The sequence below is a fragment of the Oncorhynchus keta genome, chromosome 14 (genome assembly GCF_023373465.1).
Source record: "Oncorhynchus keta strain PuntledgeMale-10-30-2019 chromosome 14, Oket_V2, whole genome shotgun sequence".
In the NCBI taxonomy this organism is placed as follows: Eukaryota; Metazoa; Chordata; class Actinopteri; order Salmoniformes; family Salmonidae; genus Oncorhynchus; species Oncorhynchus keta.
Genome location: NC_068434.1, coordinates 69,539,578 through 69,566,215, shown reverse-complemented (window position 1 = coordinate 69,566,215; position 26,638 = coordinate 69,539,578). Strand labels below are relative to the sequence as shown.

The 26,638-nt window shown below is 43.3% G+C and overlaps 1 protein-coding gene across 1 annotated transcript; it reads right to left on the bottom strand.

Moving 5' to 3' along the window:
- On the bottom strand, positions 1-24,770 carry LOC118393879 (retinal dehydrogenase 2-like). Its single transcript, XM_035787037.2, has 13 exons — positions 24,553-24,770; positions 13,579-13,683; positions 12,911-13,051; positions 10,250-10,379; positions 8,776-8,837; positions 7,907-8,035; positions 7,525-7,638; positions 4,123-4,225; positions 2,685-2,869; positions 2,254-2,418; positions 1,861-2,018; positions 1,550-1,624; positions 1-1,350 (listed from the first exon to the last, which is right to left on the bottom strand). Exons 1-13 carry the CDS (start codon positions 24,673-24,675, stop codon positions 1,278-1,280), a joined length of 1,563 nt encoding a protein of 520 aa, XP_035642930.1. The 5' UTR covers positions 24,676-24,770; the 3' UTR covers positions 1-1,277.
- Between the last annotated feature and the right edge of the window lie 1,868 nt (positions 24,771-26,638).

The following is a 26,638-nucleotide window of genomic DNA, read 5'->3' as shown; positions in this document are numbered from 1 at the left end:
TTAACCTTGTTACTGCAGTTACAGTTTAGTGTCTTCCTCCTCAGACATAACATAATGCTTGCACCAGATGCCTCGTTAAAGAGAGTAAACTCCTCTTGTTTTTCACCATGAGTTACAACAGCAGCCTCGTCTTCGTCTTGCTGATAGTTAAATATGAAACGAGACTTGGGGCCCTCCCTGTCTGCCCTCCTCAGATCTCTGGCCAGAACGGAACTGTAAATTGTGCGACCTCATGAAATATCTGAGCAATATGTCAGAGCTGAGATAGCTGAGGCATGAATGTGGAAACTGAGCTTTGACGCAAGTGACTGCACAATATATTACTTCCCATGGCATTGAAACAAACACAGCCGAGCCAGGATTTTGAGAGAAAAAAACTTTTTTTTAACTAAAAAAATCTATGGTCCATTTTTATATCTTATAATTTCATAGTACATAATTGTATAAACATGAACATAAATGGACATCAATAAGAAACTTACATTATGATTAAAATACATTACTCCTCTTCTTAGCAGGTATGACTAAAATGCTTTTAAGAGGTTAACCATTTTTGTTTTCACGTTTACATTGGTCATACATTGACATACAGTGTTAAGTGGTAACATTTCAAATAACAACATGAACAATTAGATATCAACAATTAAAAATTCTAATTAACAGTTTCAATGGACTCATCCATTCATTTCTGAGGTTGAGCGCTTCAGTGGTCTTAGAATGAGCTGATATGCTTCCATGAATGTTACCTGGCAAATCAAAGCAATGACACATAATAACATACAGTGTGAGGTTTGACAATGATACCCCACAACACGACCACACTGCCTCCCAACACGCTACAATGATTAGCTGACATGGGGCAAAGCAGGGATGGCGGTGCGGTGCTTAAGTCTGTGAGTGTCCAACTCCTGGGGGTTAGGGGGGTTTTGGGGGGGACTTGAACAGAGTAGCCTCTCCCATCGTCTCTCCGAGTGCTTTAGTGTGGTTAGTGGAGAAGGTGGGTGATGGCAGTAGGTGGAGTTTAGGTTTGGTGTGAACTTGAGACCGCCGGTGGACACCGGGCTGATGGAGACAGCTGATGTTGATGTGAGGACTGCCCATGGGAGGTGAGGGAGAGGAGTGGGCAGGGGGTTTTCACAGCCAATAGAGTTAGTTGCCCATGGTCATGGCTAGTTGGGATGATCCGTGTGTTTTACCACCACAGACAGACACCCAGAGGGTCAGTGGTGCGCCTCAGAGGAAGTCCTCCTCCACTACATGTAGTGTGGCCGGCCGCCTTAGGAGTTCTTGGCTGAGATCTTTATGGTGATGGTCTTCACCTCTGAGTATTCCTTCAGGCCACAATCCCCCCTGCAAACATACACACACAATGTCAGTTGAAATAGCTTTCTAATGAACTGTAGCAAGCTTATTGTGTACAACGCTTAATTTAGGAATATTTTGCAACCAAGCTTTTCTCTATTGTAAGCACACAGTTTACAGGAATACTTGCTTGGCTTTAATCAAACACTTTCAGACAGTGGGCTAGGAAACAGAAAATAATACTTACAATTCACGCCCGTTGCCAGACATTTTATATCCTCCAAATGGACACTGCGTGCTCAGGGCATTGAAACAGTTTATCCTAAATACACAAAACATACATCAAACATCAGCTTTGATTCTTCTGCATTGTTTAATAATTGTGTTGAATGGTAATGCTGTCAAGACTGGGTAAATAAAGAGCATGCTGAGGGGAGTGTAGTTGAATACTGTATGAGCTATCGTTTAAAAAGCTACAGTAATATGAGTCAACCTTTTATACGATCTATGGGGTTAACCAGGGACACATAGATAGTTATGATGATGAGAGGGTCTTACCAGACGGTGCCAGCCTGCATGGCTGTGGAGATGGTCATGGCTTTGGTGATATCGCTGGTGAACACAGCTGCCACCAGGCCGTACTCTGTGTTGTTGGCCCTTTCAATCACCTCATCGATAGTCTTGAACTTCATGATCTGCTGAACTGGTCCAAAGATCTGGAGTGGACAGTCAGCAGTATGTGTAAGATGACATGTTGAAACATTCCATGATGACATCCTTGCTTAGTCACACCATTAAGTATGTGGGGGGCAAGGCCATTAATAGACATTTTAACTTATTTGGAAACCACCTTCCGTAAATTCATAGGGCATGGAAAGTCATACTGTGTTTCAGTCATACTGGGAGTTGTAGTCATAATTTGTATCAGTCATTCAGTGTACCAGTCAGTACCTCCTCTTTTGCGATGCGCATGTCATCTTTGACATTGGAGAAGACAGTGGGCTCGATGAAGAATCCTTTCAGGCCCAGGGCTTTGCCTCCGCATTCCAGCCTGGCTCCCTCACTGATGCCACTTTGAATAAACTCCAGCACGCGGCTCTGCTGCTCCTGGCTGATCTGGATTAAGAGAGAGACGGGGAGAGGAGAGGAGAGGAGAGGAGAGGAGAGGAGAGGAGAGGAGAGGAGAGGAGAGGAGAGGAGAGGAGAGGAGAAAGAAAAAGGAGGAAGCAAGAAGGAAAGCCAAAGGAGTATATTTAACACACAGTAAATAAAATACATTATATTTGGTCATGCACATAGAGTCGATAGCTGATATGTTTTGTCATAGAGGGTATTGTTTGACTCCTCCCTCCCTTGCAGGGTCTATGGCCCTCTATCCTCACCTGTGGACCCTGCTCCGTGGTGGGATCGAAGGGGCTTCCTACTGTCCTCCTCTTGGCCCTCTCCACACTCCTGCGCACAAACTCCTCATAGATGGGCTCTTCCACGAAGATACGAGAGCCTGCAGTGCAGCACTGGCCTGCATTGAAGAACACTCCCTGGTGGGCCTGCTCCACAGCTAGATCCACTGAGGAAAAGGAAGAAGAGGAAAAGGGGGGCTCAGTATACAGTTCATTTTAGCGGTATGTGGTAGAATATTATAACATATTGAAAAATGTTGATGAAATTCCATATGGTTCTTATAAATTACATGAATTAAAAGTGAATATCATTAAGGCACATACACTACAAATGCACAAAATATATTTTCCAATCATGGTCAGAATGTTTTCTACCACTGTCCAGCTATTCTCTGTGCTGTGCATTTGCTATCTGACACCTGAGAGACAGGCCCCTGCCGTGGCACGCAAGGGGTTAACGGAGCCCAGTGATTTATGGGTCTCGGGCTGATGCAGGCGGCCGCGGCAGGTTCCATTCCCCTGATTTACGGGCCTTGGGGAGCCCCTCTCGCGGCTGCTGAAAGCATTTGAAAGCCCTGGCATCCCCAGTTCTGTGAGACACTTAGAGCTAACATGAGAGCCATCCATCCATTGGTTTTCACAGCCCTGTGAAGCCCAGCGGAAGCTTTTGAAGATGCCAGCGCTCTCACTCCATGTGGACATATCCGCTGTCTCATTTTGCATGTCAGACTAAATTATTGGACAAAACATTGTAAATATTCCCACTCAACCCTCTATCAAGACAATGTCTTTAAGGCAGGGGTTCTCAAACTTTTTTGTCCTGCGACCCCATTTTGATATCAAAATATTTTCGCGACCCCACCATGTAAAAAAAAAATAATTTAAAAAATAATTTTTTTAATCGGGTCTGTGACAGTCTATTACAAATCAGCCTGACAGTGCTTTTGACAGTATTTCAATCTGAAGGAAGTATGGTTTAAAGTTACTGAAATGCAGTAGAAAGATATTGAAAAGTTCAGAAGATCATCAGGCATTAATTTTTTATGATCTTCTGTGTTGAGAAGAACTTCATCATTGATGATGTTCTTTTCCCCCCAGTCTGATTTATTGCTTGGTCTTGTCCACTCTGTTCTAATGAGTCCTGGACGACTTGTGGGCATTGTGGAGGGAAACAGTGACGGGGGTCATAATATTTTTTGGCAGCTTAAAAGCTTCAAAAAATAGAGCCAAATTTGTCGGGAAAAAAAATGAAACGACTCTGTTAATTACAACCCCAATCTAGCGCATATTTTATATCATCGTTTCTCTCGCGACCCCATTTTCAAATCAGGCGATGCCACATAGGGAACCCCTGCGTCCATCTGGACGACCACCTATGGGGAAACGGGAGGAACTAATAAAACAGTGTCATCAAACTTACAATCAGCGTCTGCAAAAATAATGTTGGGATTCTTTCCTCCAAGCTCCAGCGTTACTCTCTTCAAATTACTCTTCCCAGCTGCTTCTTGGATCAGCTTGCCGACCTGGGGAGGAAACAGGGCTTGGGTTTAGTTTACTCACGCAGACACAAGCAGACCTGTGGCCGGATCACTAAATGGATGCAGCCATTAAATAGCTTAGCAGGTTGGTTAGGCCCAAAACAAGGGACCACTGGGCCCGCTGAAACACAAGTGTGCCAAACACACAGCCAAAATATCTATTACAGGTTCTGGGAGGCTTCAGCAGGAAAATAAAGTGATGTTTCAGCAGCGAACAGCATCTCTTGTTTAATCAAGCGCAGGAAGAAGCAACCACAGGTTGTGTGGATGGCAGCAGCAGCCTGGGCTTGTGGCAAATTGAAGTACCTAACTGTGAAAAGTTGTAAAGTGGTGCCTGTTTGGTGCAACGTGGGCCTACACTGCCCTGGCTGGCATCGCTGAATGTTGAGGATGATCTGAGGAGTTGGGAGTGTTTATGAAATAGCAGCAAGAGCTTTCCTTTCGAAATTCTCTGTTCACAATTTCTCCCTCATCAAAAGTGCTGCTCTCACCATTATCCAAATACTGCTGAATTCCACAGCCCTTTCCCGTCTCCCTCCAGACTCACACAGTGGAGACGTGTAAAAACAGTGGTTCTCTAGTAATGCATGGCGTGAGCTCTCAGTGAAAATGAATCCCTTGCGAGTATCTGAGTCTGCCCAGCTGCTCTTATTATACTGATGTATTGTATTGACCCCAACAATATTTCTCAACACCATGAGATGAGATATACCCTTATTACATAGAGACAAGCCTGAGAAAGTGAGCGAGCAGCATTCATAACCATAAACTAACAAGCACACTTCCTGTCCACCCAGGAGTCACTGACACACATGATTTTATTTTCCAGTAGATAGAGAGAAGACCAGCGCTGGGAGAATATAGAGGGAGTCAAGGGAGGAGGAAAAAACACATCTGAGACCCCCCCAGTGGAAAAGAATGATGCCTCATCTCTTCGCACGAACAATGTTTAGCACTGGAATGTCTCCCTTTCCCAATATTGCCAGACTGCGTTATTCTGTGTAAGGAAATGAGCAGGGCAGCCTGCTGAGTGTTCTGGTTGGAGTGGTAGATCAGCTGTGTGATAGGGACATCAGGACAAACCTTCCTCTGGCAGGCAGGCAGCAGGCAGGCAGCAGGCAGGCAGCACGGTCTCTAAAGCTGTCCTGTCACTGTCTTTGATGGCGGGGCTCAAGGGGTGCTGACTAACATGACGTTAGCATGCATTCACTGAAGTGTAAAGGAGACACGCTGGGCTGGCTCCCACTTGGGCCGCTACTGTGGAGAGTCACAGTCCGGTGTGTGTGTGAGAGTACAAGGATGAGGCACCCCTGACGCAATGGCCACCTGAAAACACACCCACCTAAAAGCCTCTACCCATTCACCCCTCTACCCCCTCCAGCCTCTCAGAGTATGCTGTGTCCACTGTCCCCTCTCGCCCGGTGTGACTGAAATCCAAGGTGACTCACAGTCTGGGCATCTACATTCTCTCACAGCAGCGCTTCATCCACTCTGTAATTGACTCCAGATCACAGGAAACAACAACAGAGAAAGCAGTTAAAGACAACTGGCCACTTTTTGGGGAAATGTTCTGTAACCGCCGATGGTTAAAAAAAAGTTTAAAAAAGAGGAAGGCTCGTATGTGTGTGCTGCCTGGTAGCATGTAAAGTGATGGTGGAGAAAGCCCTGTGGATGTTCATTGGTTAGGTAATGGAGCATTGATCAAATGATTAAATTACTTAAGTTCGGGCTGCATGAATGGACTCTGAGGATCAATTGAAACCCTATTCACTCTCATTAACTTTATTACTGCATTCAGATTCTCATTATTAACCGTTCAGATGATTTAGACATCTGAGTCGTTGTCATCCTTACAGTGCTTGACAGAGATGTTGCAACATTGATGTAAAAAAAAAAAATGCAAATGAACAAATCCTGTATATTCTCCATAAAGGTCTGGATTCGATTCAACCACACAATTTAAATCAATATTTTTCTCCATAGTATGTGAGTTTGCTTTGGTTACAGTGTTTCTGTTTGTCCCCTTATCACCAAGAGCAATCTATTATGTCTGCACATGCGTAGCAGTGTTGGTGGGTGCTGAATACCACACACAAACAGTCACTCTCCTCCCTTTCTCTCCAAACAGATCTCCAGAGTCAAAGCAAAGATACTATAAACTCTAGGGCTTCTCTAAACACTACAAAACCCTGTTTCATTTACAACAGATACACGTGAAATGTACACAGGTCATTTCAAAACATATCAAATCCATCGATATATGGCACTTCATAATTATGTTAAGATTACTGTACGTGCTCTTACTGCCTGAGGGGGTGCATTTGTGGTTAGCAATAACTGATGTTTATAAAATGATCTACATGAATGGAATTGGTTGTCATTCTGACTGATCACACAAGACAGAGGAATGCAATCCAACCACAACATCTCCTAATGCTCACTGCCTAACACGGTGTGCCCTTGATCATTCCTAGTTTTCCATCAACATTTTTCCACTACGAAGGCGGCTGTTTTTCCTAGGGACCTGATAGACAACTCAATGTCTGTAAGGTACAGTAGCAGGTTGTCACTACACTGGCTGGGACACTTATGAGCCAGTTTGTCTGTGACTGGTCTATGTATGTCAGTATATGTACAGTATGTCTATGTGTGTGTGTGTGTGTGTGTGTGTGTGTGTGTGTGTGTGTGTGTGTGTGTGTGTGTGTGTGTGTGTGTGTGTGTGTGTGTGTGTGTGTGTGTGTGTGTGTGTGTACAGTGTATATATGTGTGTGTGTGTACAGTGTACAGTGTACAGTGTAGATATGTGTGTGTGTGTGTGTGTGTGTGTGTGTGTGTGTGTGTGTGTGTGTGTGTGTGTGTGTGTGTGTGTGTGTGTGTGTGTGTGTGTGTGTGTGTGTGTGTGTGTGTGTGTGTGTGTGTGTACAGTGTAGATATGTGTGTGTTTGTGTGTGTGTACAGTGTATATATGTGTGTGTGTGTGTGTGTGTGTGTGTGTGTGTGTGTGTGTGTGTGTGTGTGTGTGTGTGTGTGTGTGTGTGTGTGTGGGGTAAAGTCCAGCAGCAGACTGCTCACCTCTGATCCCCTGTGGTGAGAAGTAATGACAGGGCACACAACTTATGTAAGCCCCCATTTGTTTGTCATTTAGACTTCAATACAGGAACCCAATGTCCCCTAATTACCCAGCCCTCCATCACTGCTGCTCTGCACATGTTGGCCACTGTGTCACTAAAGAAAGAAATAGGGACAGTGGATTATCCGTCAATCATTTTGTTCAGGGAAATTACCTCAGTTGATCCTGTGAAAGCCACTTTGTCTATGCCCATGTGTGAAGCTATCGCAGCTCCTGCTGTTGGCCCGAATCCTGGCAAAATATTGACGACTCCCGGTGGAAACCCGGCCTGTCAAAACAATATGAGAGGAAACAAGCTTAAGAGGAGAGGACAGGAGAGCCAAGCAAAACCACAGGCAGTGTGGGGGAATCCGGACCCAACCCAACCTCCCTACCAGCAGACCAGAGAGAATGAACAGAACATCAAAAAGACAAGAGGCGAGAGAGACACACTGTATCAGTGAAGGGGAGAGGCCGAACACAGAGAGAAGACATGGAGGATGTGGATAAAGAGGCTCTAAGGATTGGGTTACTGTGGTGATTGTGTTGTACTGTACCTCTTTGACCAGAGATCCGATGTACAGGCAGGTGAGGGGGGTCTGCTCAGCAGGCTTCAGGACCACCGTGTTCCCACAGGCTAGCGCTGGACCTAGCTTCCACGCAGTCATCATCAGCGGGAAGTTCCACTGTAGACACAAACACCCCCCACACACACAGGACATCAGACTCTTGACAAAGGGCACTCACTCATACTCAATAACTCATCACTGCTCTCCCTGCTCTCCCACACATTCCGTCGCTTACTCACTCATAGACTCTCACTTTCACTTGCCCAACATAGTCATGACAGGAAATGTTCTCTCGCCCTATCTATTCTCTTCCCACATCACTGAGAAAACAAGGAAATTGCAACACATGTGCAGTACTTAGAGCGTGTCATGGTACTGCACAGGAGGGTGTTATTTCTACTTTACACTGAACCCCAGTAGGCCTCAGCACAGACCCACACACGCTTCCTCAAGCTCTTGTACAATCAATGTTCTGTTCTTACTTCTGTCCTCCTATCCCTAGTCTCTTTCATAGTGCCCCCCCCCTTTCTCTCTTTCTCTCTCCCCCTTCCTCCTCCCCTCTCTCTCTCTGAGCTTATACTGACCTGACACAGTCTTTTTCTCAGCCTGCCAACAGATTTACCCAAATATACACTCACTGATAACCACGTCAGAGACTTCCAGGAACCTGCACAATATGTTTTAACAAAAGGGCTGCCTCTGTCCCAGACTTCACAACCACCACCACCCCAACACCTTTCCTTCTATCCACCTCTCACTGCATATTGAGTGGGAAGCTTTGCAGATGTGGGAGATTGACTGTTTGATTTGTCCTCTGAGACAAGCCATCTGAATAGAAAACAAACTGGCACACTCACAGGGATGATCTGTCCACACACTCCTATGGGCTCGTGTCGAGTGAACGTAAGATAGTCTCCATCTGTAGAGGAACACACAAGAACAATGCTCGTTACTATCCTCTGCTCTAACTGGCTTTGGGAAATGAGCATGTATGAGACATTAGCAGAGCAGTGACCGGATGACACATCAAAACATCAGGTGTCCATGTTGTGCTTTTTACCAACACAATTCATCTTGATCTAAAAAGGCAATACATCACACAGTACCATTCTTTTGTTACGCAACATTGAGCAAAATGATACGTGTCACTCTGTTTAAAGTCAGGAGAAAGCAGTGGGTGTTAAGTTGGAAGGAGAGTTTCATTCCTCTTACATTACCAGAGTAAAGGGAGATACATGTTGAGGGTGTGCCATGTTTATTCGTTCCCTACAACAGTAGTAATAACAATCGCTATTGAGTGGTAGAAAACTGAACAGTGTTTATTACAATAGAGTTATGTGATGTTCATGAGAACAGGATGGCTAAGGCTTCAGCTGATGAAACATTGCTCCATAGAGGAGGAGGAGGAGGAGCTTGGACCTGGAACTAAGGCCCAAGGGTGGACTGGCCAAGTGCTTCATCTTCCCTGGTGGCCAAGATAAGAACATCGCTGACATCTCAACATCATCCAGGCCACAGAAACAGGTCTATTTGTTTGTTCTGTAACACTGCTGCACATTGGAATAGTGCTCAAGCCAAATTCTGAACTAGCTGAGGACTGGCTGGGTTTGGTGAAGAAACACAGGAGGGGCTTGAAGAGCGACCAGACCACAGTGCTAGTCTCAGGAGGTTGTCAGTACTAGTACTGCTTTCTTAGGTCCTCTGTTTTCTTGGCTACTAAACAATGACTTAACATGCCTATTAAAAGAGTGTGGATGACTTATATAGACTCCCTAATGCCAGGCCCTCAATGACCAGACCACATCTGGTCCTCAGGTGGGTCCCTGAGAACCAACTACTACCCCAACACCACCCCAGCCCACCCAACCCCTCGCCCAGCTAATGGCTGCTCTATGACAGAGCTGCAGAGTGGCTGTCCTAACTCCTATAGACCCCCCCGTTGCAACGTTTTCAAACGGCTAAATTAGGCAGAACAGCCAGCGGCCCTCGCTCTTTAGTCCTGTCACTGGGCTCCACTGGTGGCAGTCTCAACAGGAGGGCAACCATTAAGGCTCAGATTTACAACTGGCCAGGGAGCAGCCATGTTTACCCTCAAATCACCTCTGTGCCCTCAGCACAGCTCATCTCCTGTCCCGCAGGCCCCCAGAGAGAAGCCTGGTGCTCCGCTTATCTGCTGCTAGCTAACTAGACTTCACCTGGCACTGGCATCCACCACATACCTCTGACCTGTAACATTCTGCCTGGTTCTAGGTCGTTGAAATTGAAGAGAATAAGAATGTGCTTTTGGCTACATAACGTACAGTCAGGAAGCCTGAGTTGGAATAGACTTACCCATTGGAATGGACGTTCCATGGATCTTGTCTGCGTATCCAGCATAGTATCTGAGCGTCTTTATGGTTCCCTGGAGGTCCACAAACAGGGTGGGCAGGAAAGGCTTCCCACTGTCCATGGACTCTATAGTCTGGAGAGAAATATATATTAAAACACAATCTTTGTCTTTTTGTTTTTTCCAAGAAACAGTGGGTCTTAACATTATCTCCGGGGGGAAACGTGATACTAAAATAACACCATGCTACAGTGCCTATAAGTTATAAATCATCCTTTAAGTCTTAGGGTTATTAGGTTGATTTAACACTATTATAACCACATGGGCAAAAACGTAGTGCTTTTCTCCGGCATCTTTTAAAACAGTCCCCTTGTTTTGACATGTCTCTTTCACAATACGTTTGTTTAAAAAAAAATGTTTTTAAATATTAATTATTGGAAGCACATGCTTTAAATTGAAAACATCTATGTTAATGTAAAGTGACATAGGATGTCTAGAAAGGTGCCTAAAATAATCAAGTTATTATTATTAGTATTATTATTTACAGTAAAAAATTTACACATTTATATTTTAAGGGGGTCTGGTATTATGAAGATCCTTCTCTGATCTTCCGTGGTACATTACATGGCCATTAATATGGAGTTGCTCCTCCCTTTGCTGCTATAACAGCATCCACTCTTCGTGGAAGGCTTTCCACTAGATGTTGGAGCATTGCTGCCGGGACTTGCTTCCATTCAGCCACAAGAGCATTCGTGAGGTTGGGTGTTGGACTATTCGGCCTGGCTCGCAGTCGGCGTTCCAATTCATCCCAAAGGTGTTCGATAGGGGTTGAGGTCAGGACTCTGTGCGGGTCAGTCATGTTCTTCCGCACTAATCTTGACAAACTATTTCTGTATGGACCTCGCTTTGTGCACTGGGGCATTGTCATGCTGAAACAGGAAGAGCCTTCCCCAAACTTTTGCCACCAAGTTGGAAACAGAATCATGTAGAATCTCACTGTATGCTGTAATTATTTTTTCCCTTCAGTGTAACTAAGGGGCGTAGCCTGAACCATGAAAAACAGCCCAAGACCATTATTCCTCAACCACCAAATGTTACAGTTGGCACTATGCATTCGGGCAGGTAGCGTTCTCTTGGCAGCTTTACACCACTCCAGCAGACACTAGGCATTGTGCATGGTGATCTTAGGCTTGTGTGCGGCTGCTTGGCCATGGAAAGCCACTTCATGAAGTTCCCGACGAACAGTTATTGTGTTGACGTTGCATCCAGAGGCAGTTCGGAACTCGGCAGTGAGTGTTGCAAACGAGGACTCACTATTTTTACTCGATACACGCTTTAGCACTCAGAGGTCACGTTCTGTGAGCTTGTGTGGCCTACGACTTTGCGGCTGAGCCGTTGTTGCTTTTAGGGGTTTCCACTTCACAATAACAGCACCTACAGTTGACTGCGGTAGCTCCATCAGGGAAGAAAGTTGACGAACTGACTTGTTGAAAAGATGGCATCCTGTGACGGTGCCACGTTGAAAGTCACTGAGCTCGTCAGTAAGGCCATTCTAGTGCCAATGTCTGTCTATTGAGACTGCATGCCTGTGTGCCCAATTTTATACACCTGTCAGCAACAGGTGTGACTGAAATAGCTGAATCCACTAATTTGAAGGGGTGTCCACATACTTGTGTATATACAGTTCCTTATGAAAGTATTAAGACCCCTTGACTTTTTCCTCATTTTGCTAGGTTACAGCCGTATTCTGTAAACCCAAAACATGTTTTTATAAATTTTTGCAAATTTACATAAATATTCAGACCCTTTACTCAGTACTTTGTTGAAGCACCTTTGTCAGCAATTACAGCCTCGAGTCTTGTTGGGTATGACGCTACAAGCTTGGCACACCTTTATTTGGGGAGTTTCTCCCATTCTTCTCTGCAGATCCTCTCAAGCTCTGTCAGGTTGGATGGGGAGCGTTGCTACACAGCTATTTTCAGGTCTCTCCAGAGATGTTAGATTGGATTCAAGTCTGAGCTCAGGCTGGGCCACTCAAGGACATTCAGAGGTTCTCCAATCTCCACAGAGGAACTCTAGAGCTCTGTCAGAATGACCATTGGGTTCTTGGTCACCTCCCTGACCAAGGCCCTTCTCCCCCAATTGCTCAGTTTGGCCATGCGGCCAGCTCTAGGAAGAGTCTTGGTGCTTCCAAACTTTTTGCTCTGACATGCACTGTAAACTATGGGACCTTATATAGACAGGTGTGTAATTTTCCAAATAATTTCCAATCAATTGAATTTACCACAGGTGGACTCCAATCAAGTTGTATAAACATCTCAAGGATGATCAATGGAAACAAGATTCACCTGAGTTCAATTTCGAGTCTCATAGCAAAGGGTCTGAATATTTATGTAAATAAATATAAATAATAATAATTTTTTTAATTAGCAAAAATTTCTCAAAACCTGTTTCTGCTTTGTCATTATGGGGTATTGTGTGTAGATTGCTAAAGATGTTTTATTTATTTAATCAATTTTAGAATAAGGCTCTAACGTAGCAAAATGTGAAAAAAGTCAAGGGATCTGAAAATTGTCCTAAGGCACTGTATAATGTATGTTTCTTTGAGCATGTTGCTAAAATGAAGAAGTCCGGGATCTGGACTTTGAGCAATATGGTAAACTCACTGCTAGATACGCACTGTCCCTCTCCACCAGGTCAGCCAGTTTAGCCAGCAGTCTACCCCTTTCTGACGCATCCATCCTCCGCCACACTGAACCAAGGGTGAAGGCCAGCCGGGCCGCCTGCACCGCCTTGTCCACATCAGCCTGTAGAAGAGAAACAGTTTAATGAAATGAATCAGCCTGCGGTAGAGGAACAGAGAAACCGTATCCAGTACACAGTTTAATGATAGAACCTAATCCAGTTAACAGGTGTTTCTCCACCTCCACTGAGACAAATAAAATGTGTCTGTCTATTCCGTATGATACTTAATGGATCTCCCATTAGCATGTTTAAGGCTTGTTCTGCTTCAGTTATTCCACACAGAGGTGCTGATTTAGGGAAGGAGAGGAGGAACTGCCGAGCCAGAGAACCAAACCACATTAGACTAAACTCCCAACCCGTTTGCTTTCCTTATTTTTTGGACACATAACTCACACTTGGACAATGCATGAAGGAGGGGGTGCCAGGGCAGAGGTGGTAGGAAACACGTGTGGAAAACCCAAGCATAGCTCTGTATAACAAACATCTAATTCTCAAACACTCCAAGGGAAAATACATGTGTTTTCATTTCTGAAAATATAAGATATGGGGAATGCAGAAACTACAGATTTGTTTTTATTTTCTACAATACCTTCTCTGCTTCTTGGACCTCACAGATCTGCTCTCCGCTGGCTGGGTTGTAGACTGGGAAGGTCTTTCCGCTCACAGAGTCTTGCCACTCATTGTTGATGAAAATCTGCAGGGAGAAAAGATGCAGCGTTCAGTGCACAGGATGGAGAGGCCCATGTGAGAGGGAAAATCTGGTTCTAGGAGCAGCTCTGTTTCTCTCCAGACACTATTCAGCCATTCCTGCTCTAAAGAGGCACGGGGGCCCTGGTATAACATTATACTTGTGCAATTTTCTCAACACACAATCAAGACAGAAGTATTTATCTGATCAAATTAGAAATATGCTGTTCACAAACATGATTTGTTTTATGATTAGATTATTGGGATCAGTTTGAGAGGGAGCATAATTGGAAGGTTGATGTCCAAAGTGAATCATTGGCATTGTGTGTTATATTGTTACCGTGGCGCAAATAAACCAATAATCTATTCAGTAACTAATTGTAGTTCTTGATAAAACAGTCTAGTGAGAGTGAGCCTGGCTCCTACCAGTGCGTCTCAGTTCTTGTGTAAGGGAGGGAGGGAGGCAGGCAGGTAGGCAAGCAGGGAGGGAGGGAAGGAGGTAAAGGGAAGAATCTGTGAAAATGTGGACAGAGATTCCTGCCTGCCCGGCATGGCTCTCTGGGGAGTACTCCAACATCCAGACAAAGAGGTGGGGGAGAGATAAATCCCTATCAGACACTAGACACCCCCTCAATCTCTCACACACACACACACACACACATACACATATATACACACGCACACAGAGAGAGACACACGTTTCACAACATCGCTGCTCGTTTATGAGATCATAAAACACAGGCCACACTTGGTTTCTGTGATGCGTTAAAGCAAGCCGTCCGTTAAACAACCACCTGGGATTCCAAACGGACTCTTTTCAAGCTCGATAAAGACCCAAAGAAAAACAAATGTTTAGACAAAAAACAGAAATGGGACATATCTCGAGGAATTGGCCTGAGTGAATGTGTTTAATAACAGTCATGTGAGCTTTAAAAATTTTAAAAAACTAACAAACTGGTGTGATTTGATCATACAAATGTGATGGATGTCTTATGTAAGAGTAAGGTAAATAGAAGCTGTCTCAGTCCCGTTGGCTTATTGACATGTTTGGGTCTATCACAGCGCCTCCTAAGACACTGTTTTTAATTGATGTCAGTCTGTCTGATAGATGGGGTGTTAAGAAAACATCTGCTGGCTTAAATCCTCCTGTATACACATCTGCTCTTACCATACTTTTATTTGAGAGGGAGAAAAGATACACTGAGAGCAGAACTGAAAGCAGGGTTCAAGTGTCCCGCTGGCCCAGGCCTCTCTAGCTCTACAACATGGTTACCAACGTAAACTTAGAGGCTTAAGTACAATTTAATTGGCTGTAAACTGTGAGGAGTGTTTACTTTAGGGCAGGTATAAAATGCCAGCGTGCTTGGAAACCATTGAAGACTCAGCACACAGACATCACTCTCACTCCCTTCCACTCACTCTCTCCTGCAGTTGGCTGCTTTACAAGAAGAACCTTGCACATGAATAACTCATGTTTGAGTGTTTTAGGTGTTCGGTATCTGCCTGTACCACTCTGTGGGCCATACCATACAGCCTTGTACACCACTTCAATGAATCTGCATTAGCCTCCCCTGAACGCTTCCTCACACACACAACAGATAGAAACAGGCCCACTGAGGGTCCTCGTCCAACACATCTAAGCACAGCACACAAAGTGGGCCCACAGCCATTTCAGACAGCAGAATCAACACAGGCCCCCAGTGGGCTCACTCCCATCCACAACCCAGTCTTTATTAGTGGACTCTCTCCCGGCCACAGCTCAACCTTCTCAGTGAGTTCTCTCCCAGCCACAGCCCAGCCTTGTCAGTGAGTTCTCTCCCAGCCACAGCCCAGCCTTGTCAGTGAGTTCTCTCCCAGCCACAGCCCAGCCTTGTCAGTGAGTTCTCTCCCAGCCACAGCCCAGCCTTGTCAGTGAGTTCTCTCCCAGCCTATCCAAACCAAGTGTTCTCAGGCGCCTTCCATCGGGGGCCACCTTTAATCTGACTCTCATTAAGAGCACTTCATAAAAGTGTCAGTGACGACGAGGAGCTGAGGGCCTGCTACAAAAACAGAAAGCCCTATAGAGCACGGAATTAGTTTTAAAATTTATAGGGGCCACTATAGTGGAACGCCCTAAATCAGGGGAGCCCCCTGAAAGCCCTGACAGTCTGAGCAAGAATGCAGTCCGTGGGTAGCTTTATGCACGGCGTAACCCCTCTCACAAGGCACCGCCGAAGGAGAGGGGATAAAACAGGGGAACAGTGGACCAGGCCGCCATCTAAATCATGGCTAGAAAAGGACAACCATCAGCCACCGTTTGGCTCGGCCGTCTCGGGGCTCAGGGGGCTGTTAGACTTTTGTCTCGTCCCATTCAGAGAGTTGATTAAGACGACAAGGCTGAACACTAAATCAACTCTCAACGTTTCTTAAAATTGCTTTTAGGTTCATTTAGAAACTAAGGGAAAAAAACAAAGATGGAAACTCAAGAGCAAAAGTGCAAATTTTGAAATGATGTGTTTTCTTTTTGTTTTTCCCATCCCCCCGTGGTGTCCTTGCTCTCACCACACATGGCGGTTTCATCTGTATACAAATCCTTATTCCCATATAAGTACTCACTGCATTTGATAATGAGCCACTATAAATAAATTGAATATGTCTTAGCCCCAAACTGCTACAGTACTAGTCAAAAGTTTTACGATTTTCTACATTGTAGAACAATAGTGAAGGCATCAAAAATATGAAATAACACATACCGAATCATGTAGTAAGCAAAAAAATGTTAAACAAATCAAAATATATTTTTAATTTAAGATTATTCAGAGTTTCCACCCTTTGCCTTGATGACAGCTTTGCACACTCTTGGCATTTACTCAACCTGATTCATGAGGTAGTCACCTGGAATGCATTTCAATTAACAGGTGTGCCTTGTTAAAAGTTCATTTGTGGAATTTCTTTGAGCCAATCAGTTGTGTTGTGACAAGGTAGGGGTAATATACAGAAGATATCCATATTTGGTAAAAGACCAAGTCCATATACGTCAAGAACAGCTCAGAAAAGTAAAGAGAAATGACAGTCCATCATTACTTAAAGACATGAAGGTCAGTCAATATGGAACATTTCAAGAACTTTGAAAGTTTCTTCAAGTGCAGTCGCAAAAAAACATCAAGTGCTATGATGAAACTGGATCTCATGAGGACTGCCACAGGAAAGGAAGACCCAGAGTTACCTCTGCTGCAGAGTTACCAGCCTCAGAAATTGCAGCCCAAATAAATGCTTCACAGAGTTCAAGTAACACACACATTTCAACATCAACAGTTCAACAGGAGACTGATTCACAGGAGACTGTGAATCAGGCTTTCATGGTCAATTTGCTGCAAAGAAACTACTACTAAAGGACACCAATAAGAAAAAGACACTTGCTTGGGCCAAGAAACACGAGCAATGGACATGAGACCAGTCGAAATCTGTCCTTTGGTCTGAGGAATCCAAATTTTGGATTTTTGGTTCCAACCTCAGTGTCTTTGTGAGACACAGAGTAGGTGAACGGATGATCTCCGCATGTGTGATTCCCACCGTGAAGCATGGAGGTGGAGGTGTGATGGTGTGGGGGTGTTTTACTCGTGACACTGTCAAGGCACACTTAGCCAGTATGGCTACCACAGCATTCTGCAGCGATACTCCACCCCATCTGGTTTGCGCTCAGTGGGACTATCATGTGTTTTTCAATAGGACAATGACCCAACACACCTCCAGGCTGTGTAAGGGCTATTTGATCAAGAAGGAGAGTGATGGAGTGCTGCATCAGATGACCTGGCCTCCCCAATCACCCGACCTCAAACCAATTGAGATGGTTTGGGATGAGTTGGACCGCACAGTGAAGGAAAAGCAGCCAACAAGTGCTCAGCATATGTGGGAACTCCTTTAAGACTATTGGAAAAGCATTCCAGGTGAAGCTGGCTGAGAGAATACCAAGAGTGTGCAAAGCTGTCATCAATGCAAAGGGTGCCTACTTTAAAGGATCTAAAATATATTTTGTTTTGTTTAACACTTTTTTGGTTACTACATGATTCCATATATGTTATTTCATAGTTTTGATGTATTTACTATTATTCTACAATGTAGAAAATAGTGAAAATAAAGAAAACCCCTAGAATGAGTAGGTGTGTCCAAACTTTTGACTGGTACTGTATGTCAGTCCCAAAACCTGTTTTAAGATGATAACTGATATGAGAAAGCTATATGTTGTGTGTATTGTGCAACTAGGCAAGAAAACAAGTGGTGGGATCCAGACCTCTCACAGTACACCAACATGAAGACAATTGCTAAAAATGCATAGAACCTTTACACTGAATGAAATCAATCGATTTGTGTTTACAAGGAACTGCTTCAAGCTGTGTGGTTTCTTCTTATTTGGTAAACACGCAGGCCATTTTGGTATTACAGAAAGTTGGCAGAGTTTATGCTCCCGGTGCAGCCGTGACATCTGATCCTCCTACAACACAGAGAGAGAGAGAGCTGCCTGGCGTGGATGAGAACTGGACAGTCTGCAGATAGGTCAACACTTTATGCATGGGCCACAGGACAGCTGCAAACATTTAGCAACCCCCATGTTTTTCTGTTAAAACTGTCAATCTCACAGTGCTGACAGTACTTGTCTGTTTGGCTGATGAAATGATGAGACATGCGCGCATGAAGCCAACGACGAACATAAGGGCTACAGAATACACGTTTCTGATCACATCAGCGTGGCTCTATTATTCACTGTAAAGGGCACAACATTTCAACATGAAAATATGCTCTGCTTATCTACAACATGCTCTCAATGAAATGGGACTAGGTGGTTATCATCTCGACCAAGCAAAAGGTAGATATACAGCGGAGTCCCCTGGGAATACATGTGCAATCAGCAGACATTGAGAAACTAAAGAGTAATGTTCCGTCAGTTCAGTGAAGTCAAAGCGCAGTCCTGCTGATCCATTTCTCATCTGCCACTGGGCTCTCTCTGGAGGCTGCTCTACAACTGCACTAGGGAGTGAGGGCAGGCAGGGGATGCCAAAGTACTCACAGCAGCCAGCAAAACATCTGTTTGGCCTCTAGCGTCTTCTCATGGCTCACACGCTTAAGGAATATTTAATGGGACTCATTTCTCGTCCATTTTCGGGAGGCAGGAGAGAGTAAAAAACATACATACATATATGTTTATACACAACAGGCCAAGATTCCACAGCTAGACGTATGCTGATCAGGGCACCTGCAGTTTTCGTCTGCACAGGAAGTTTCATATCCTTTCCTATCACAGGACCTCTATTTCCGTTCTGTTTTCTGGATCTGTTTCAAGACATTTATAATTACTACTGTTACAAGTGAGGGGAGGGCATGTGAAACTGGAGCGCAGTTGGTGTTTTTCCCCCAGTCTTCCTGACACCAAAGAACCTTCATGTTTTCCATTCACACACCCGGAGACAATGTCACCCTGCTCTACTGGGTGTGGAGGGGACGACCCCGCTGTCACCGACTGGCAAACATCTTTGTCTTGACTGTGTGTGTGGTGAGAAAGTTTAATCTTTTCCCCCTCACTCCTTAACAAGAGAAATAGAAATTCAATAGGAAACTGTGTTTGAATATGAATTGTCATTTGTTCAAATGGATGGAAGATGTGGGAGTTGAAGTTGGGCAGCACAGACTCTTCTAAGCCGCCATGTGGTGCCAATGTCTAGAGTCTGAGATTGACATTTTCACTGAGGTACACTGAGTTTGTCTTTCAATCAGCTGTATCATCTGTGTAGATTTCAAACATAACATTTATCCTAATTAAATAAATATATGTGTTAAAGAAATAGCCTAATTTCATAAAATAATATTGTGGATATCAAATCCCAGATTTTCATAAAGAGCATAAGCCTTTAAGACTGAAAGACTTAACCATATTTTTCTAAGGGTTCAAATTATCAAATTATTACATTGATGTAAGAATATAATATTCTATGCTTCCACTACATTCTGTCAGTGGGAGAAATAACACAAATAAATGTAATCTGGGTAGAATATAACTACAGTGATCCACTAGTGATAAGGGGTGACTGGGGCCTGGTGACTATGACTTCATGTCTGGCAGACTTCTGCTCTCTGTGTATCTAAGACTCTCTAGAGGGGAGAGTTTTTTATGGATATCAGAGGATTTATGGAGCCAGCAGTTTTTCACAATGACACCATAAGGATTTACATGTTCCATGTCAACCGGCCTGAAGACTTAAGGTATAGAAGTTAATGGGATAACCTCCCTGTCACCAGACTTCCTTAAAGAGTGATTAAGAGACCGGCGACGCGATGTTGACGCCTCTGCTCAGATGATAATTTAAATTTACACTCACTGCACAAACAGCCATTTCACACCGACGTACATATTCATGGTACCGCAAGCTCACCCTGTCACAACCAGGGATGTGTATAACTACTTTTGTGAGTGTGCATTTTAGAGAAAGAAGGGGGGAGAGTGTGAAACGAGAAAGAGAGGGAATCGGAGAGAGAGAGAAGAAGAAAAAGAGAACACTCGCTGTGCTAGTTGTGATAAATCATTCAGGCTCCAAGTATCCTCTACCTTGGGGTTTGTTTGATGTTCATCGCAGTAAGATGGTGGTTTTGAAGTGAAAAACTCCAGAAGTGCAGGTCAGGCTTTGGCAAGGCAGGGCACTGACCCACACTGTGAGACAGGCCCATAATTTACAGCCCAGTGGACAGCACCTAGCATTGGGGAGCCCCAGCCTTCATCTGTACTATCTCAATCAGTGACGGATTGATGGGGCCTCTTCCATTCATCCACACTGACTGACTGACTGGACCTCTCCTCACAGATTAGTTTACAAAACTCTTCCTCGCTTCAATAGACAGGTTATAGGTTCCTATTAGGGCCAAAAGTGTCAGCAATTGCACAATGAGTTAACTTAAGCCAATCTGGAACATAATAGCCATTATTTATATTGGGAAGCTATGTAATGAGCAAGGCAACTGTGTCTAGTTAAAGTCTGGTATGTTTGAACATTGTGAAGGTTGCATATGAATAGCTATTCCTGTTTTCAATGCATTTGACACATTTGAAAATTAAACCCTATTTGGATTACGGTCCAAATTCCTGTACCAGGATTCACTGATTTTACAGTCCTCATTCCCCACAGTCTATGTATGTTTACAGGTGTAGGATCTTAATTTAAGCACCCTGTTGCAGGAGAACTGCAATGCAGGAAATGTCAAACTTGTGGTGTATTTGAGGTTTTGAAAGGCTTCTGAAGTTTGTAATATCCGCTTTGAAATGTTCGACTTGATTTTCCCTTACGAAAAATGTATCAACCCCGACAAAAATGTCCATGAATTATAAACCACATAATAATTCACATCTCCTGTTGCTGCAGGATTATTTTCTCAAATCAAGATCCTACATCTGTATTAGTACACTGAACTACAACTGTGCTACAATGACTCCAGTTAACATTAACTTCAGTTACTTATGTCCTGCTGACAATGAGGAATCATTGCATAACAGTTTTGTAGTAAACAATGAGAGAAAAAATGTCTATAACCTTGGCCGTTCAAACATTATTAAGTGTCATACACAATAAGTATCAATTCAAACACATTTTGTGAACTCAACTTTGCATTTCCAGGTGTCTCTCTCAACAACTTGAAGGAGAATGTGCCAGAAATGCTCCTTCCCTCCATCACTAAAGATTTATTCTTCTAGGTGTCTGGTTTAACGACTCCTAATCATTGAGCGGTGTGAGAAGCCACCCGGGCCAGAGAAATCACTCACTAAAACCCTGAGAACACTGGCTCTGTCTCCATTCATTAACTATACACCACACAGTTGATCCTTCTCCTCTCTCTCCCCGCTCTGCAAAAGGCTAAAATCATCAATAAATGCCCATCAGGGTAGGCTAATTTATGGCTTCCTTCGTGGTGTTATCAGCCCTGTGGACTACCTCACAGACGGAGAGCTCTAAAGCTGACTCTCCTGTGACCATTCAAATGCTATGTTTTTATACTAGCTTAGTGTCTTACTAGCCAGCTGGTTTCAGGCCACAAGCTATGGTGAAGTGGGGGTAGGGTGGATGGAGGAACCGAGACCCGAGCACCCTCTTTTTACGGCTGTAGCTACAGGAGAGCGGGGGTGTGAAAAAGGGAGATTTGTTTTTTATAACAAAGCAAAGGGAGACCTGAGCAGACCTTGAAAAGTCTCACTGATCTGCACAATCCCACGCAGGGAGGGAGATAGCTTAACTGACACGTTCACACAAATGTCTCTTTGACGGCAAACAGTTCATGGCTCAGTGAAAGGGACAAGGGGCAAAACGTCTATGGAGATGACACCTCTCTATCTCACACCTCTTTACAGTCACTGTTGGTGCTAAACATACTATGGGCATATCTTCAGGGACACACTATTGGTAACCTTTGTGTGTAAAACAAAACTGTTGACTGAAAAGAATGCATGCCCAGTCATGGTGACTATCTCAAAGTGTATTCATATTCACTTATCAATGATCATGTTTTACAGTATGTAGAAAAAACATCAACATACTCAAACTCATGTGAGACCAAGGAACCAATTCTAACCCTGAGTGTAAGGAGCTTCATTACAAGCATGTTCATTCTCAGCTCTCTACTGGACATCTGGCTGCAAAAGGCAGAGGCACATCACACAACTAGCCTACAAGGAGTGGAAGAATGCGTAGGGCTACACAGAGAGCATGCGCCCACAGTCCAGAAGGCCAGCTCTCTCCTAGCTAAGGACCCTGCTCGCAGTGTTCATTCTCCCCCTGGCAGGCAGGCGGTGGGGTGGATAGAACATGAACAGGGTGTGAGGAGAGGAGCGCCTGCGTCAGGGGTGGCCATAAATCAGTGATCTCCTGCCCCCCATGTCCACCAAACCAACAGGGACTGGAGTATTCAAATTCCTGGGGGTTAATTCACCAAGGCCTGCGCTCCCTAAAGGTTCTCCTATACATTCCACCCTTTGCGTGCATTCTTTTAAATAATACTAAGCATTAGGGAGGTAGAGAGAGGGAGAGAGGGAAGCAGAGCTGATAGCATGACTGTGCACATCAGGCAGGCATGCTAAACCAGCTCTCCTCTTATGGCGAGTAGACCACTGTAAGTTGCTTGTTGCCTCAGCGAAGTGCCCTTTGAACTTACAACAACGAGGTGTGAGGCTAATACTGATCATAACACTGTACTTACATATTGCGCTGTTATGGAGCTCTCCTCAATAAGAAGTGCCCTTTACTCACACTCAGGGCAATAAAAGCGTTGGATTTCAAACTGCAGAAGCGACCATGCTATAGCAAACAGACAACATCCACATATTATACATGTTCAGATGGTGACTCTACAGTCAGGTCCTAGTGATTTGATTAAGTGTATACTAGCATTAAATAAAGGGGAGTTTAGAAATAGCCTATACTGACATCACAGGGCCTATATTATTCTCATTAATGTAATCCTCAAAATGCAAGCATAAAATGTGTAAACAATAATGACCAAAAATAGGACACTTTCAGAGGAAGCCCTTGGAGTCTGATTCCTGCTATTGCTGTGTAGGCCTAATTAAACGCCCACAGAGCCCATAATAACGAAGCACAAGTGTAAACGCACAAAAATAAATTGAAATACCATTCAAATAGAATTTATAGGCTATAGTGTACACATAAAAATTAAATATGTAGGAAATATTAGACTTGTGATTGAAATAGGTCGTCTTCACATTTCATTGGGTGTTCTTGCTAATTTTGCATGAGGTCAGAAGAGTCAATCGGACTTCTAAGGACAACAATGGACTAGAGCACCAAGACTTTGCAATTAATTCCGTGAATCTAATAACTTACTCTGAATCACAGTGAAATTAATAGAATTTACAACATGCCTAAGGCGTTCTGAAACCAGCTAAATTGCTTATTACAGCAGGCAAAGAAACCAAAATCCTCCTCATTTTATGAGGAGGTTAAATACAATTAGTTTAAATACATATTTTGAAACGAAAAAAAGCACACTTAACATAAAATATTATAATATGGCTATAAAATGTATATCAGACCAAACCATGGATTTTTGCAACAACAAAAATATCTTCCAAAGTGAATATTTTCAATTCAACCGTCTTTTGAAATTATAGGTGTTAATGAATCTACACTCATCACAGCAACACGGTAATTTTTCAAATGTTATGCAAGTGATATAAGATACATGGGAATCATGTTTCTAATCAATAAATAGTTAATAACATGCGATTATTAGCAATCACATAACGGTAGGTTAAGGGACGTTTATTCTATCTGGACAGAATTGCATAACAGCAACATTCTATCTGAAAAAATGCTGACCTTTACTAAATGACTGCTGTCACCTGTGATAAATACTATTCATTGTAGCCACTGCAGATGACATACAGACTACATGAGTCATGGTGAATATAAAAGTGAAATAAAAACCACCTGTGCAATATAATTATGTTGGCAACGCTGTTAATCATTCAAACATGCCTTGGAGATGACACTCGATGTGGCCGTATGTGATAACTTTTAGAAAAGTTTCACACATACTGTACGCCACATGTTGATGAGCTGTATTCTATGCTATGAGTTGAGCAATGAATGTGAGCAAAGATCTGAAACAAATTTTACGACGGTAAGTCCAGAACTTGAATGAACATTTTAAACCTGACTCAATCACCTGTACTTTGGGGAAAGACATTGCCTAAATTGGGCAGTTCCATACTTCGAAAATTGTGCGCTATCTATCATCTACAGACAAATACCTTTGGGGGGGAAATATTCTGCATACGAGAAGAGATATGGTACATTGAACATAATATGTGACTCGGAGTAAAAGTTCAAGTTGTTTCACAGACCTTGGTGTACTTGATATCCGCGTTGGGCACCGGCGAGGGCATCAGCTGGAGAGATGCCATGAGCGCAGCGGCATCGGCGTCGGTCTTCACTTCACCAGGGAGTTCGATTTTACTGGATGTCATCGCGCCTGCCTCCGTGTGTCTGTTGCAGATGCGTCTTCGTTTTTTTCTACTGATTTCTGATTAGGACTTTGGAATCCTTCCTGTGTTTATAACCAGGTGTCAGCCGCAGTCCATTTTTATTGGGTAGAGAACAGGGCCGTCCTCCTGATAGAATTAAAATCTAGCCTAATTTACATAAACGAACCCAGCCATCCATGTTGGGAGGGAAAGTACTTATCACAGTGTCTCTCGTTATAAGTCAAAAGGAAACGCATTGAAATCGACACGATATCTGTATTGAATAGATAGATCCAGTTTAAACACACTGACTTACATTTAAGATATTATAATGAATATACTAATACAAAATGGGATCAGAGTAAGATGTTATAATTGAAGAAGTGGTGCTTGTGGTATTTACGAGATAATTAAACACCTTGGTAAATGGTAAGTGTGAAAGCAATTCCTTAAACGACTCTTTAATAAAAACAACATGCACAGACTTGAGCTGTAAAGACTCCACCGTGCGCCTTTAAGTAAACGAACCTTCTTTATATGAGACTTGAGTGAAAGAGAGATTCTGAACTTTTTTCTCTCCAGATATGGGTCTATAATAGGCAAATATATAGAGTATTTTTAAGTACCCGGATAATTATTTTGTAGCTAACACTTCAATCTATTAATGAAATACCAGTGACCTTATTTCCATTAAAGGTGATAAGAAGCATAAGAATGAATCCTGATGCTGGACTACTTAGAACAAACCCGAATGACATCATGTATTTATTCTTCAGCTACACTTGTCATATTTAAGTGTGATGTCTATGAATAAGGTCCGTTTGCCACACATTTCATCAACTCACCTGTTACACCATCCCCACAAGGTCTTAAGATGTTATTTAGTGTGGATTTAAAGCTCTCACTATTATTTCCTAGTCTGTTGATGAGAGGGTTCTCTCCTGTGGTGATAATTCCCTGTTAGCATTCACTTCAAACTTCCCAATACACATTTGAACGATTTAAGTCGGCTCAAGCAATGTCTCAAAAATAAAAGGAATTACACGGATATTTACACCTCGGCAGTGATGGTAGGCCTACTTGGCAATTGCTCACATCTCAAGATAGGCGTATAACAATTTTGGGCTAAAATAGTTAACTAATAAAACCAAAAATGACTGACATCGCATTATTGCTATTGGGTCAAACTTTTGTAAAAAAAAAATGTATGTATCAATAATGATTGGAAGCAAAGCTCTTATACCGGCATGAGTAATCTCTCATCACGGAGATTTAGGCCTACGTCCTAAAATACAAGGTATATCCTTTATAATGTTGGTTGGGTGAGTTTATTTGAACTCTCTCGTGTGATTCCATGTTTTGATAATACATCTACAGGCTACATTAAATTATAGCCTACTAGGAAATCCACAAGGCCTACATGTAGAATTTCATTGTCTTAAAATACAATGTTCTTGCTAGGTTTTTTTTAGCAATAAAATATTGGATAATCCCATTTTTATTTATTTATTCCAACCTAATGGCTACTTATTGATGAACATCTATAAAATAGTCTATAGGTTACTGTTGCTGGACATCTATCTAGGGGAATATATTGACAATCCAAGAAGCGGCTGACAGAATTTTTTAAAAGTGGACGGAGTTGTATAATTTTGAAATACCCCGCAGTGGTGCTTTTTCTCCATCACCACAGCTCCCTTTTTTTCACAGCATGGGCAACACTCCTAACGTGTCTGTTTCACATCAAAGACGACAAAGACGAAAAAGTGACATTGATTAATGCAACCAAAACATCCCATCTTCTACCTGTCGCCTCTCCTTTTAAAAGACTACAGGGAGCAGAAGATAAGGCATACATGTAGACAGTGTCACTTCCCCGCTTACCACTCCTCTCATTCTCCGTTCATTGAGCTCCCTCTGTTGGACAAAACATCAACTCGAACTCGGTCTAATACAGTAACATGCC